The sequence below is a fragment of the Heterodontus francisci genome, chromosome 20 (assembly GCF_036365525.1).
Source record: "Heterodontus francisci isolate sHetFra1 chromosome 20, sHetFra1.hap1, whole genome shotgun sequence".
Taxonomy (NCBI): domain Eukaryota; kingdom Metazoa; phylum Chordata; class Chondrichthyes; order Heterodontiformes; family Heterodontidae; genus Heterodontus; species Heterodontus francisci.
Genome location: NC_090390.1, coordinates 45,489,884 through 45,506,213, shown reverse-complemented (window position 1 = coordinate 45,506,213; position 16,330 = coordinate 45,489,884). Strand labels below are relative to the sequence as shown.

Genomic DNA, 16,330 nt, shown 5'->3' with positions numbered 1-16,330 from the left:
GTCAGGGCCTGCCCGATCACCCCTGGCGAGGCAACCAAAACCTACCTTTGTTCCGGGCTCTCCGACATCTTCTTCTTCAAGCTGGTCTGTAATCCCAGCAGTGGCCACCGTTCCTGGTGGTGCTGCTGGTACAGTTAGCTGCCAGCCCACAAATTGGCCAGCAGCTCTATTAGGCGAAACGTCCGACCTCAAGGAGGTGGAAGTCCCACCTCACACCAGTTAAAGCCCGGTGACCCACAAAATACGGGTCAGATCCCTAGGCGAGGTGGAAGCGTGTTCGCCACCGACTTTTCATTCGGTGACCGGCTCCCATCCGCCCTGGGTTAAATCCCGGTCTTTGTGGGTAGTTAAAATGAACTCACAATTTGGAAACCATTGTAGTTTAGAGATGCTTGACTGTTTATTCTCCCAAACAATTAACAAAACAATTTTATAATAGAAATCTAAGGGTTGAATTTCCTCGGGTGGAAAAAATGGCGGCCCGCATGTGTGGGCCGCTCGCTGCCATGCAGGGATGGCCACCCCCTCCAATCACGTGTCGAGGGCGGCCTCAGCGATGCTGTGAATGGCGTCACCTGCCTCTGCGCAGGCACTGGTGCCATTTTTAAAGGGCTGCCAGTCCTGCCACAAAAACTGCAGAGTTGAACACCACACCTCCCCCCCACTACACTGCAAATAAATTCTTGCTCTGTCACCCACCCACCCCCCAACCCACCAAACACATAAATTGCAGAGTTGCCCTCTCCCCCACCCTCCCACTACATTAAAAATCCTAAGCTCCCCGCTTCCCCACCTTGGTGCTTCCAGCTTTCCCTAGACAGGAAAGTGAAGGCGTGAGAGTGCCACCCGTTGCACAGAAGATCCCGGACAGCCAGTGAGATTGCAGGGAACTGTATGTAAATGTATTTATGAGGTTTATTTAGATATTTAAAGTCAGGTCCTGTTGCCGATCTGCAATCCGTCGTAGGGCTCCGTGGTGGGCAGCTGCCGCTGCGGTCTTCCGGCACCACCCTGCCCCACCCCCGCCACAGAGCCCAACGTCGGGAGCTCAACAAAATTCAGCCTGAAGTGTGAAATCAAGAAAAAGCCAATTGCGACACTTAGGATCACATGATGTTTCACAACCCAATCTGACCATTATTCATTTCTTTTCCTCCTCAAATATAAATCTTTATGAACTGCATAAATAATTATTGTAACCGTAATGGTTTCTTGCATACGTTGACAATTCAATGAATGAAAATATTTCTGAATCTGTTAGCTTGTGCATTCCCTAGTCTTACAAACAAAATATCTCTACAAATCCACATTAACAATTCATTTTTTTCCAGAGTAGATTTCCCTCTCTTTCTTCCCCATTCCTTAGTCTTCGTTGGTCATGCAGTAATTACAACTAAGGGTGTATATGAGAGAGGGATCCCAGTGCACATCGCAGTGTACATTGCACTACACCAAACGAGATATGTACTCAGTCTATGAATTTACTTGAGGTCCACAAAGTAACACTATTTGTGAGCTTTATGTAAAGGCAAGAAATCAACAAAATAAATTGAAGTTACACTGGACTCTCATTGTGAGTTTCTCTGTGACAGTGCCATCTAATAGATCTTAGCTCATGATGTTTTGTTATGTTTTGTGCTGTGTTACACTGCAGTATTTCTACCTGCACTTGTCTTGTTACAGAACTATAGTATAATGCAGCCAGAGAACATCAACCAAAACAAATGCTACTCTACAAGGAATCAACAATGCATTAGGAAGTTAATCCCTACTCACATACAGCTTTACCTGTAAAATGTTTGTGTTAGATATTCATAGCTACATCACACCTCAGTGTTTGTGATACAATTACTCAAGCACATTCATTTTCAAATTGCTAATTCACTAAGTTTTTGTTCCACTTTTCATACTTTCATTTGTCCTTTAAGCCTTTATCATATCTCCGAGTCCATCTTGAAGATCATTTGGGTAATCAAAACCAAATAATAAAGAAGAGCAAAGGAAAAGGAATACAATTTTGTCCAAAGGTTTGCATCACTTTGTTCCTGTAGAACCACTGCACCAATGAACTTTGCAACACAGAACAACTAGCCTTCATTATGTAAGATAATGGAAATGTATACCAGGTATATGGGTGCTTAGAATTATACTGAATTAATTATTCTTAAAATGACCAGAAACTCAATTGGAGTTGCGCCACATAAATTCTGTGGCTACATGGGCTCACTTCCAGACGTCCCAAACTTCTCCACTATGTACAATTACAATTCAGGAGCGTAATAAAATACTCTGTACTTGGCTGGCGAGGTGCAGCTGCAACAACCCTCCAGAAGCTCAACACCACCCAGGACAAAGCAGTCCACTTGGGATGTGGAGTTCTGCAGAATCAGAGGGGAGTGGGGAGCTGATTTCTTGAGTAGGAGACACAGAGATCTTTTGAAGTAGGGCTAAAGTATGCTCTGAGGGATAGATTGTTATCCAAAGGTGAGTCCTTTTTGTCATTTAGGATGTATAGAGGCTTCAAGAGGCTGCTTATAGAATTCCAGAGAGTGAGAAATTCCAATTAAAAAAAACTATCTTTGATATGGAACTACTTAGTTACAATAATCTTGATTCTAAGAGCACAAATACCATTCTAATCCTAAGTTTGTAGTTAACATTTCATGACAGACCTTTTAACGTTGTAGATTCCAATCAAAGCACAGGCGTAACAGGTACTGTCGGTAAATGTTGGCACTTTAAAACTGTTTTTTCCTTTTACAAAACCTGCTGTGGGAGCTCAAAATGTATTTTGAGAACATTGCAACCTCCTCAGAATTTTTAATAAATAATAGAGGTGCAATATTATTTCATGTGCATCATGTGTGAGGCAATAATGTAATTAGAACGATGTTACATCTATATGTTAAAATAATTGACTATAATTATTTAAACAAGTACATGTTTAGAACCTGTAAAAAAATTATTATTATAGGGATGGAAGATACCAGGCCTTTTGTTCATGATGCATTTCAATTTGTAGATAAATTTTCTAATCAGTGATTTCAGTTTTAAAATAAACTTTGGGACCATTAAGTGCTCTATTTATGTAGATGTCAATCAAACAGGAAATGTTAGCCTGGTCATTTACATCTAACTCTGTTAATGCTGGTACTTTCATTGCAGAAGCTTAGGCCCTTGTCTTGCAAACTTGTGATTGTTCAGTTCAATCTCATCCCATATTTTTACTTTAGCTCAAGCGTTTACGTGAAGCGGAAAGTCAGTACAAACCCCTCCTGGACAAAAAGAGACGCCTCAGCAGGAAAAACGAAGAAATGAGCCATGCCCTTCGGCGTATGGAAAATAAACTCAAATTTCTCACACAAGAGAACATAAGAATGGTAGGTTGTCATGCAAATTTTGTTCTTTATCATATGGGAACTGTGTTGTGTTTTTCTGTGTTGTTTGAAGGAATTATAAACATTTAAACCTCAAATGCTAGGATTGTCCAATGCATGATAATTTTACCCTGTACTTAATTTGTTTTACCCCTGTCAGTAATGCTAATCAACAGATAAAGCCACCAATGGTACCCAACACGAACAACACTGGCAGAATAAAGTAATGAGAGGTAGGTTAGCAGAATTACTGCACCGCACCTCAGTACTCATTTCCTCTTAATAAATGGTGATTAAAGCAACTAGAACTTATTTGGTAAAACCAATATTCATCAAACCAATGTGTATTTTTGATTTCTGTGGGTGAATTAATGTTTGTTTACTTGCCAATTGAGATTTTCCTTTTTTATAATAATATTCAAATGTCTCCACCCATCCAATCTGCACTTCAGCTCTGCCCTTTGCCTGCTTTGCTTTCTTTCTACCAGCGTATTATTTGCTGCGACTGTTAAAATAACTGGGTAACGGTACCAGAAAAATGTTTGTTTCTTTAATCTTTAGACTGCCAACATTTCCGATGAATTGCAAATTCTCTCACCCAGCTGTACTTGTTAAGATTTCAATTCAGGCACTGTGAGGTTAGAGTGATCAACCCTCCAGGATTGTCCTGGACTCTCCAGGAATTAAAAATTAAGCTCCTGGGCACAGCTGCGAACAACCTAGGAGAAAAATCATAGGGGCAATTGTGTGTTTTTTTCATTTTCTTTGAACACCTTTGCTTATTAGTTACAAAAATATTGGAGATAAGGATTCAAGGCTATTTTACTATTTAGGTTGGTAGGAAGCCGGAGATCATGTGATGAAACTTGCAGGAATATGTTCAACCAGATTTGGCAACCCAACATGGGATAGATTTTGGTATTATGGTGGCAGACCAGTGAAGCATGTTGGCCAGCTACCCATTCTGATGACAAAGAGGCCCCATTATTTTAAGGCTCCCACCTCATTTAAATTTGGCAGGGGAGCTACAGAATGTCAAATAGGCTCCCTGACCCAGAGGCAGCTCACCAGATTGAAGCCTAAAAATCAGGCCAGAGCTGTTTCCAGCAAGGTAAATCATAGCTATAATCATTGATGATGGGGCAGCAGTGGCCAAAGCAATTATTTTTGTGAGCCCAAGAGTTGCACACCTGCTCCTCTGGGACCCACCAAAATAATTAAATACTTACTTTGAGAGACCCTTAGAACTGAGTCGAGGTGCTATTTACACTATTGGAACCAATTTCCATATTAAAAGGGGCGGCACAGTGGCACAGTGGTTAGCACCGCAGCCTCACAGCTCCAGCAACCCGGGTTCAATTCTGGGTACTGCCTGTGTGGAGTTTGCAAGTTCTCCCTGTGTCTGCGTGGGTTTTCTCCGGGTGCTCCGGTTTCCTCCCACAAGCCAAAAGACTTGCAGGTTGGTAGGTAAATTGGCCATTATAAATTGCCCCTAGTATAGGTAGGTGGTAGGGAAATATAGGGACAGGAGGGGATGTGGTAGGAATATGGGATTAGTGTAGGATTAGTATAAATGTGTGGTTGATGGTTGGCACAGACTCGGTGGGCCGAAGGGCCTGTTTCAGTGCTGTATCTCTTAAAAAAAAAATCACCGGAATCAGGCAGGTGCTTTGGACACCTGGCAATAGGTCCCTTTCAAAATGGATTCTGCTGCATCACTGGTGGTGGTAAGGCTACCAACCCCATTTTGAGCCCAATAATGGAAATCAAGGTCACGAATGATGCTGAAACAAATCCTAATAATGTAGCCTCTACGTAATTAATTGTTTGTGCATTATTTTTGTCCTTTATAAACAGTTATCCTTTTTATTTCAAGAGCACTGTGATCAGCTGGAGTATCCGCTGTAGCAGGCCAGCAAAAATCTAGCACTTTCTAAGGATCTTTCAGTAACATGGAGATTCACTGCTGATAGACAAAGGAAAGAAAATCAGGGGCCCTACATCACGCTTGATCTGCAGCACAACTAATTGTCCAATGAGCATGTTTGAAGTTTACAAAGAGGCTGGGCTATTAGCAGGTGGGAGTTTTATTTAAAGAGTATTGAAGTGGACATATGTGATCCCACAATGCATATCACCTTGTGTCACACCCCACATCTAGTTGGTCGTATAAAATGGGTGCATGATAGGGAAATGGGCCTGTCTCTTAATTTAATGAAAGCATCAACCTTTCTTTGAGTATTTTGAAGCTACAGGTCAACAATTCTACAATTTTTGGTGGGCAAATATGGTGGATTAGGAGATCAGAAATTGGGGTACAAACTAACTATGTGAAACTTACACCTGCTGTAAATCACACAGTGAATAAAAATGTGCTCACTCTTTTAAGTGATCTTTCTATGCTGTCATGCCCGGTATTGATAACTTTAAACATGGACTATATTCAACATAACAACTGCTGGAAATGAATTTTCCTTTTGTTTCAAATGAACCACAATGGACATTAAAGGTGGTCATGGGCTGCAAATATGGCTGCCAAAGGTCAGATGACTTTGACTTATGTATTCAAGAACTGACTCATTGTCTGAGAAGACGGAAGAATACCTTCCTGACTAAGAGTTGTCATCAACGCCCACCCTGAAATCATATGGGAAATATTCCTGAATTGAATGGTTTTCTCCTGAAACAAAGGAGGTGATTAGCTTAACCCTCTTCAGGATGAATGCCTTAAAATAATAAACAGGATGAAGCTAATCATCCTAGACCCCCACCATATTTGGAAAAGCAACTGTGAGAAGGCACAGATTGTCGAGAAAGCAGAAGGAAGACCAGGCAGTACCATTGTGCCTTAAAAGAACTGGAGACTGTAACATTTTAGAGTCTCTAAACCTGTTCCTTTTCAAGTCCACCGGTACAGAAAACCAACCTCCTACTAATAAGTATACAAGCAACTAACTTCGTGACCTGCTAAAAATCCACTTCTTCGAGAGAATCCTGCAACGACTTCGATATACAACTCTGCTTATCGAATCCACCTAACTACACTTCAGGAGTGAAAACACCTTCTTCAACTAGACCGCAATGAGCCAAATCACGTAACTTATGAACTATTCCTTTGCTTGTAATTTGTTAAAGTGCAGTATCCTCTTTAATGACTTTCTTTCTCTAGTGTGTGTGAGTGGTGCGTGAGTGACGTAGTGTTAGATTTTTGGGGTGAACGTGTGAATAAAAATAGTCCTCTTCATTTAGACCCACGAAAAGCGTGCTGCTGGTTATTCAAATTGGCCATACACTTGGGGATTAAGAAACGCACACATCTTCCTTTTTCAAAACACACTGGGGGGAATTTTATGCAGTCCACCACAGCAGATTTGGTGGCATGCAGGGTGATATAATTAGGCGGGAGATGTTTTCTCAGATTCCCGACGGCGGGATATTTTAGAGGAATTAAGTCGGCGTCAGGTTAGCGGAATTCCGGGGTTCCCCAGCATGGTGGCGGATCGCAGCTTTGCATACATTTAAATAACATGAATACTCATTACCCTACACATTGTTAACATTTAGTCCTACCTGCCAGATTAAGTGATATTCCCATGCCATTCCCGTTCCCGGGCATGCAACAAGCGGATTTGTGCAGTTGAGTCTCAGTGCTCTTCTCTCTTTACCTCAGCTGCTAAACTAATGCCAGTATTGGAATGGATGTTTGCCTCCAAGCTCGGCACCAGCAAGGGTGAATCATCTCGGGGATGGGGGCGTGGGCGGGGGCTACATGGGGATGGTAGTCAGGGAGGGAAAGGTGGGATTTCTCGGGTACATGGAGGAGCAGGGGAGGGTGGAGTGGAGCGTCCAGGTTGTGGAATGGTTGATTTGATGGTGAAGATGCTGTGAGACTGGTGGGTGGATTAGATCTGTACAGTGTGAAGATATTTGGTCAGAGCCTAAAGGGAAAGATGTTGACGTCAGGGAGCTGTGAGGCAAATTGAGGGTACTGGCTAGCACAGGGAATGGTCACAGTCAATGGGGGCAAATGGATTCTGTGGGGGGGAGGTCAAGACTGATGGATGGGTATTTGACAGCTTCATATGGAGTGGAACGGGACTCGGCAACAATGGTCAGTTTGATGTGAGGAGGTTCAAGGATAAGATTCGGCATGTCGATAGTAACGGGAGTAGGAACGGGGGGAACGGATGGCATGAATACATTGATGATTACACTGTGCACGGTAATGGGGGGAAGCTCAATGGTAATGGAAGGTAGGGTAATGGTAACATTGGGTGGGTCAAGGGTGATGGGTTCAAGCTGGAAGGTTGCAGGAGGAGGTTGGAAGGTGGGGGAGACTTGCCCTGAATTCCACACACGCCATTTTCTCCAACAATAATGGGAACCATGTGGACACTCAAGAATTGCCAGTAGAGTGGGAGGAGGCAGATGACAGTGGGTGTGTCTTCTACATGACTGCAATTTGAAGGCAGATATAAGGGATCTGTTCATTGCCTCAAAGCTTCAGCTCACGAGCAACAGAGGGCTGAATCGCCATGCTTTGCTCATTTATTGTTCAGAAAAGCCACAGCGACATGGGTCTCATACACCCACTTTGTCCAGTACCACAGGAAGAAGAACAAAGAGGGAGACTAAGGAGGGCTCTTTTCTCTCAACTCATGATGCCTGAGCGGCCTGACAGGAAGGTGAGGATGCTCCGAATGATAACATTCAGGAACGGCCTTATCGAAGACAGGCATGTCATTGCATCTTCAGGACAAGGATAAATTACTTTCAAATGCCAGAGAGGCAGTGTCAGAGCCACCTAAGGCTGTCATGTGAAATGGTCACAGAACTTTGTAGGATCCTGCAGCAAGACCTGCAGCCACTCGGCTTCAGTGGGAATCCCACGCCAGATACCCTCAAAGTGACTGCTGCACTGACACTGCCTCTCTGGCATTTGAAGGTAATTTATCCTTGTCCTGAGGATGCAATGACTGCTGCAGTCAATTTTTTCTCCAGTGGCTCCTTCCAGGAATCCATGGGCAACATATGTGGCATCTCACAGTCTGCAGCCCATAGTTGTATCAAAGAGGTGACCAATGCCCTTTTCATCAAGCCAATGATTTCATCTACTTACCTGTAGACGAGGACAGCCAGGCAGCAAGGTCTGCGGCCTTCAGCACCATTGCTGGCTTCCGTAGAGTGCAAGGGGTGATCGACTGTACTCATGTGGCCTTTAGAGCTCCCTGAGACCAGCCTGCTGTCGTTGCCAATCACAAAGGCTTCCATTCTTTAACCATACAGCTGGTTTGCGACCACAGGAGAAGAATCATGCATGTTTCCCAGGAAGCTGTCATAACTCCTACATTTTGAGGAACTCCCAGCTGTCAGCAGTTTTTGAGGAACCAGCTGAAATGGACAGATGGATCCTGGGTGACAAGGTCACAAGGGTCCCTTTGTACATTGTTGATGGCAGCAGTACGTCATCCCCAAAGCACTGCTGAAGAGAGGTATAATGCTACACACGCATCCACCAGAGCCAACTCTGAACACACCATTAGCATGCTGAAAATGCAATTCCGTTACCTTAACTGGTCTGAAGGGGCTCTTCAGTACACGCCACAGAGGGTGCCACGAATAACCATTGTCTGCTGTGCCTTGCACGACCTTGCAATTAGATGCAGCAACATTCTGCAGGTGGAGGAACAGGAGGAAAACAGGATGACTATGAAGAGGGTGAGGAGAAGAACAACAATGACAACGATGCCATCATCGAAAGGAGGGTCATGGAGAGACATGCAAGGGACATCAGAGAGAACCTTATTTATGCATGTTTCAGCCAACAATAAGCCACATCAAGGAACGTTGGGAGGAGAAACATAACAATTCCCCACAGAAATTCCCTTTTGCATGAGGTCTTAATTATTTCTGTAATGTTAACGAAGTGTTGCTGCACTTTCATGTGGTTGGCATTTGAAATCATCTACGGGCTATGATGAACGCAGTTACACATCACTGCAAGCAGTGTTAAGTTATGACTGCTGAAATCAAAAGTAGGTCATGACAGTATTGGAAAAAGTTATTAATCATCAATCGGAAAACAGCCATCATTGAAGATTGAAGGCTCAATTTCCAATAAGATATGGACAGTGGACATTTCCTGAGATGCATCATTGCATTTCTTCCATAGGCCTCCAAAAAACTTTTTTGTATCCATCTGTAACCAAGCAAGACATTACCGAGGTGCATCAAATTTTGCATGAAATAAAAATGTTTTAATCCATCTTTGCAATCGTGACAATTTGTATAGCACCCGTGCCACCTTCGTGATCAAAACTGTTTCAATTTCCTTTTTCTCCCACTGCATCTGGGTGTTACCCTGACGTTAGCAGCTGAGCTGGAGGCAGTCTGCTCAGTGTGCTGCCCCGTTGCTGTGGATGACCGTGGCAGGTGTTGTCTGGAGGAAGGGGACTTGATGGCTCCATCCTGCTCAGGGACTGCAGCAATGGTGCTTGAGCATCTCCTATGTGCTGGCCTCCTTGAGGTAAGGGGATCAGTGTCGGGGGGGAGGATGAGACGCCGCTTACCCTGGGGATGTCCTGAGAGGAAGGCCCCGGGGCAGCTGGCACGTGCTTCTCCTCCATCTGCGTGCAGATGGCACCTGCCTGTCTTCCTGAGGGGAAGGAGCACCTGAAGGGAGGTCCAGGTTCCATAACCCCCCTCTCGCTTAGGCTATGCTGAATGGAGCCCATGGCTACAGCGATGGAGTGCAGGTCAGATTGCATATGGCTCGAGTGTTCAACCAGACTCGCCACGGAGCTCACCAAACTCTTGACTGAAGAAACAATACATTGAAATGCCTGGGACATGGCAGACGTCATGACTTGCATGGACTCCTCCATGGTACGCACAAAGCTACACATGACCTCAGGCATCTCCGACACATTTTCCACATGGCTTTGCTGCACATCCAGCAGACTGCTCATAGCAACAAACAGAGGATCATTATGTGTGTGGGGCTGAGCAGGGGCCTAGTCCCCAGCAGCCCTCCGATTGTCAAGGGACCCAACTGGCACACCGTCCTTTACCTGCTGGGATGTGTCTGTGTCGTGACACCAGCTTGTTACCCAGATTCTAATCTGAAACCCCCCCGCAGACCATGTGGATGTACCTGCGCTGACGGAGGTGGAAGAAGAGGCAGGTGACGGTGCGCCCTCTGGGGCACTGGCTTCTTCTTCTTCCCCAGAGGAGGATTCTTGGGCCGCATGACATTCTGTGACTCGAGTGTGGGCAGCTGCAGTGGAGACACAAACAGAGGCACTTTAAGCATGTGCTTCACATGAATTCACACAATTTCCTTCAGTTTCCACTTACGGCTCCAAAAGCAGAGATGACACTTCATCCTCACACTTTGTGGCTGCTGCCTCGCCATCTCCGCTCACCCTGCCTCACTCCTCTCTCGCGATCTCCTCAGCGGCCTCCTCAGCCATGGTCAGCAGCCTGATGTCAGGAACCGCTCCACCCATCTTAGCATGCTCACAATGGTTGTGGCTTTGTCTATCCTGCAACAGACAATGTAGATTTAATGACATGGCAAATGATGCAGCACAACATTGGGGAGATGGTGGCCTAGTGGCAATGTCACTGGACTAGTAATCCAGAGGCCTGGGGAAATGTCCTGGGGACAGGGGTTCAAATCCCAACACAGCAGCTGGTGGAATTTAAATTCAATTAATAAAAAATCTGGAACTGAGCGCTAGTCTTAGTAATGGTGCCATGAAACTATCATCGATTGTCATAAAAACCCATCTGGTTCACAAATGTCCTTTAGGGAAGGAAATCTGCCATCCTTACCGACATCCTGGCCTACATGTGACTCCAGACGCACAGCAATGTGGTTGACTCTTAACTGCCCTCTGAAATGGCCTAGCAAGCCACTCAGCGTCAAGAGCAAATAGGGGTGGGCAATAAATGCTGGCCTTGCCAGTGATGCCCACGTCCCATGAAAGAATAAAGAAAAACAACCATTGCATACATGCATAAACATTGCTTATTCTCATAAACAATGCCAATCTTCATCATTTAGTGAATGGCACCAAGGCTGCTCACGCATTCCACTGCATTTCTTGCACACCTTCTGCCTTAAAGACACAGAGCCATGGATGAAAACAATGGAGCAGCTTTGCCAGGCCCACTTAGCCTCGCTGATCTGAGCAAGTCAATGATTTGCACATGGCACTGCACCCATATACTACGAATTTGAGACCTCCTCCGCTACCTCCATCAAGGCTGCTTTGGTAAGGTGGGGTGGGGGGGTCTTCTGGCTCCATCTGCAGGGAAGAGGACCTCCCATATTTCCCTGACGGCCTGGAGGAGAACCTACAGGGAGGCACCACTGAACTGTGGGTGGGACACTGACTGCTGGCTGCCATGTCATTCACTTTGGCTGTAGGGAAAATAAATGATGCGATGTTCGTGGTGACTTTCACAAAATAAGAGAGGCAAAAACATTTTGATTTAAGTAAAAGCTTCAATTTAAGTTATTCTGAAGACATTACATGAAAGGAAGGCTGCTACTCCTCGAGGCTGAAAGCACAGAATGCTTTATACCTGTGGCGATCATAGTGCTTGGGGCAGTGACAGCGGGTTCCACCAATGAAAGGCCACCCCCGCCACATGATCCTGTTCCCTGTGGCCGTTGCTGCTTGGCTAATTTACATACAAAACCATGTGGGAAACGAGATTTGCCGCAGGAGCGAAAGTTACGACAACTTTCGGTCCCGCCATCGGGAACGCCACGGCACTCGTAAGATTCCAACACTGCTTACGGACAGAAAAGGAAAAAAGAACTGTGGTTTCAGTTGTCTCTCAATTCTGTCTGCAACAATGCCCTTACCTTAATGATCTCTTCCTGCTTTATGTCCCTGCATTCATTCTCTACTCTTTCAATACCAGACATCTCAACCTCTTAGGCCCTCTGCTACATTGATGGCCAGTGATTCAGTCACTTAGATCCTGCCTTCTAGAATTCTCCACCCAGTTCTTTGTAATTTTTCTGCAATTAGAGTTTGTAACTTATTCTTATCATAAGGCTTGTCTATAAATTGCCGTACTTGATAACATTTCCTAAACACAGAGGGTAGACAACATCCTACTTGTGACACTGTAATGACAGAGAAACAATATAAAACACTGTGATGCCCTGATGGTCATATTACACATATTTGTGGCACTTGACTTATAGGATGAATGCCAGGAATCTCCTTAGAACTTCTCCCACTCTTCGACTCTAACTTCGACAAAAACATCATTTAAACTTGCAAACATGGTTTCCGCCAAATTTCTAGTGACAAACAGGAGAGCTCCTGAGAAAATTCCCAGAGAAAATTGATTTTGTTATTAACTGGATTCTTTCTGCCTTTTTTCATGACAAATTTGACCATCATCCATGTTCCGTAAGAAGGAAACTTGTGAAGCAAAGTTTTATTCAGTTAAAACATTTTCAAATCATCTACCGTTTGTGTTTTCATGCCACTGTCAGCATGTTTTCATGGCATAAGTTAGATGAAACCAAGGGAACCAAGAACAGGGTTCCTTGCATGGCAAGGGAGATAGAGATGATGATGAAACAGAAAAAGAGGGTATACGATGCATGTCAGGTGAACTCATCAAGTGAGAACCAGGCCATATACAATAAGTGGAGAGGGGAAGTGAAGAGGAAAATAAGACTGGCAAAGAGAGAATATGAGAATAGAAAGGCAGTCAACATAAAAGAGAACCCAAAGATCTTCTACTAGCATGTAAATAGTAAGCGAGTAGTAGGAGAAGGAGTGGGGCCTATTAGGGACAGAGAGGGTAGTATATGCTTAGAGGTGCATGGAAAGGCTAATGTACTAAATGAGTACTTTGTATCAGTGTTCACGAAGGAAATGGAGGCTGACAAAATATCAGTAGAAGCAGATAGAGTAGAGGCAATGGATAGGGTAAAAATTGAGACGGAGGAGGAACTAAAAAGGCTGGCTATGCTTCGGGTGGATAAGTCACCAGATCCGGATGGCTTGCATCCCAGGATGTTAAAGCAAGTGGGGGTGGAGATAGCGGAAGGGCTTTCCATAATCTTCCAATCTTCCCTGGATACGGGGGAGATGCCAGAGGATTGGAGAGTGGCAAATGTGACACCCTTATTAGAGAAAGGGTGTAAGGTCAGTCCTAGCAACAACAGGCCAGTTAATTTAATATCAGTGGCTCCTTGATGCCACACACAGCCAAATGCTGCCTTGATGTCAAGGACAGTCACTCTTGCCTCAGCTTGAGAATTCAGCTCTACTGTCCTTGTTTGCGATGTAGTGCGGTCAGGAGCCAAGTGGACCTGGCAGAACCCAAACTGAGCATTGCTGAGCAGGTTATTAGTGAGTAACTGCTTGATAGCACTGCCAATGACCCCTTTCATCACTTTTCTGATCATTGAGAGTAATCTGTTGGGCCAGTAATTGCCCAGATTGTATTTGTCCTACTTTTTGGGGGCAGGACACACTTGGGCAATTTTCCATTGAAAAGAACGTTCCATGTATCCCACGAAAAGTTAGGCATAGCTAGGATTCATGCAGGTTCCCATAGTAACAGCTTTTATTTGGAGAAGTGGATGGAATCAATGTTGTTCCATGTAAAAACAAGGTGGGCCAGGTAGAGGATGGTGGTGTATGGGGATTGGTTGGGCCTTCACTGAAGGAAGAAGCAGAGATCTCGCTGGCCATTCTGGTGAGATATGGAGGTGTAGAGGGACTGGATGCCAATGGTGATAATGAGATGAGTTAGGGTCAGGAAACTGGAAAATTAAATTTGCAGAGGGCATCAGAAGAGTTGCAGGCGTAGGTTGGAAGAGACTGGACAAGGGGGGAGAAAGTAGAGTCACGATAGGAAGAAATAAGTTCCATAGAAAAAGAGAAATTGTTTTTAAGTATAAACGTGTGGATAACATGGTGGACCACTTCATACAAAACAAACAAGGTAATGGAGGTAAAGGAATTGACCAGGGAAACTGAAATAGAAAAGAAGGTTAGGGTAGCAAGAAAAATTTAAAGTGTCAAACATTTCTATAACTATATTTGTAGCAGTTGTGGGGCACCACTGAACGATTGCAAATGATTGACATGGTAACAAGTGAAAGAAGGATGGAAAATATATTGAATGCATTCTTCATCACTGAGCTCTTGGAAGTTGAATTTCTCGAGTGATGGTATTGGAGCTGAAGAAGTACGAAAAGAGATGGAAATCTCAGATGAAGTAGTTGCTGAAAGGCTAAGGAAATTAAAGGAAGACAAGGCACTAGGCCTGGGTGGACTTCATACAAGCCATTAATCAAGTGGCTAGCAAGAGGATTCATGTCCTTACCACTATTTTTGGGGAGGTCCGGAGAAACAAACGTAATCCCTCAGGATTGGAAAGTAAGTAACTTCATCCCAACCTTTAAAAAGGGGCAGAGGATGACCCACGAAACTGCAGGTGATGGACCTAATATGTGTTATGGCTATTAGATGGATAGTGAAACACCGAGGAATGATATGGTAGAGGGTAGTCAGAATAGACTTATGAAAGGGAGGTCTATCCTGTCAAATGTTCTTACTTTTAAAGAAGATCTGCTGAAGACTGCGAGGGGAATTTTACATCTTTTGTTTTTCATCTGTTCACTTAGCTGGTGATGTACCTTTGTGGCAACTATTATGCCCCTGGAATTTTTGCACCAGCCTTATTTAATAGTAGCACAATCAGCTTCCAACCAGGAACCCCCCCCCCCCCCCCCCCCCCGCCCCCCTGCTGTACTTGTGTTTTTTGGAGGTAAAAATGGACAAATGGTCAGGCACCTGATTGATCAGGCTGCATCAGAGATGCTCTGTGCCCACTCAGTCACACCCTTGCATTTACCGGGTGAGGTGCACATTGTTCAATATGTAGATATGTTTGTGCAAGCTGCAATTCACAAGGGAGGTTGTGACTGATTTGCGTCGCATGATGAAGAATGACCTGCAGCCTACATACATGACATTGCCAACAGCTGGAAACAGCCTCTTAACTTCTATACTTCTGAATCATTCCAAAGTGACACTGGCATGATAGACATTTATCAATCTGCATTAAATAAATATGAAGCAAGTGATAGATGTCTTGCTTGCTCAAGAAAGTAATTTAATCTCTTTCCCTATGAACAGGCAGCAGCACATAAGAGGACAGCGGAATTTTACAGAGTGGCAGGATTGCTGAAGGCCCAGATTGTAGATTTCACCCATGTTGCCCTATATCTAGGACAAAGCAGCCCGCTTGATTGGCACACCATGCAGCACCTTAAACATTCATTCCCTCCACCACCAATGCACCATGGCAGCAGTGTGTACCATCTACAACTGCAGCAACTCGGTAAGGCTTCTTTGTTAGCACCTTCCAAATCTGCAACCTCTACCACAAAGAAGAACAAGGGCAACAGGTATGTGGGAACATCATCATCTGCAAGTTCCTCTCCAAGTCACACATTGGCCAAAGTTTTCCTGGCGGTGGGGGAGCCCGACATCGTCCCACCATATTTCCAGCGGCAGGAAAGTTGCCGACTTGGCCGTTGGCCAGATGGTCAATCAAGTCACTTAAGTGGCCAAGTAAGGGCCACTTCCTGCATTTTCAGGCATTTTGCCTACATTGGGAGGCCCGCCACCACGTGGAGAAAACGCTCAGTGAAACCTGGTGGCTTCCCACTGGTTCCAGGATGGGAGGTGCCCTCCTTCAGGCCCACCAGTGCTTCAGGACCTACCCCCACCACAATTGCCGGGGCCTGAACTCTGTTTGAGGGCACCCCGCCATTGAGGCGCCCTCTTCCTGGAGCTGTAATGTCAGCAATGGCCACCACTAGCGGTGGTACTGCTGAGGCTGCTGAGTCACCGGCCCTCTAATTGGGCCAGCAGCACTTCAGGGCAGGCCGCTGCCCT

At 44.8% G+C, this 16,330-nt stretch overlaps 1 protein-coding gene across 17 annotated transcripts in view; it reads left to right on the top strand.

The window, feature by feature from the left end:
* The window catches only part of jakmip3 (Janus kinase and microtubule interacting protein 3), a 471,349-nt gene that overhangs the window by 262,271 nt on the left and 192,748 nt on the right, over positions 1–16,330 (top strand). For all 17 annotated transcript variants that reach the window (XM_068052708.1, XM_068052695.1, XM_068052694.1 and 14 more), the window contains one exon: positions 3,234–3,380. In XM_068052708.1, coding sequence (XP_067908809.1) covers positions 3,234–3,380 — 147 coding nt within the window. The remainder of the gene's footprint in view (positions 1–3,233; positions 3,381–16,330) is intronic.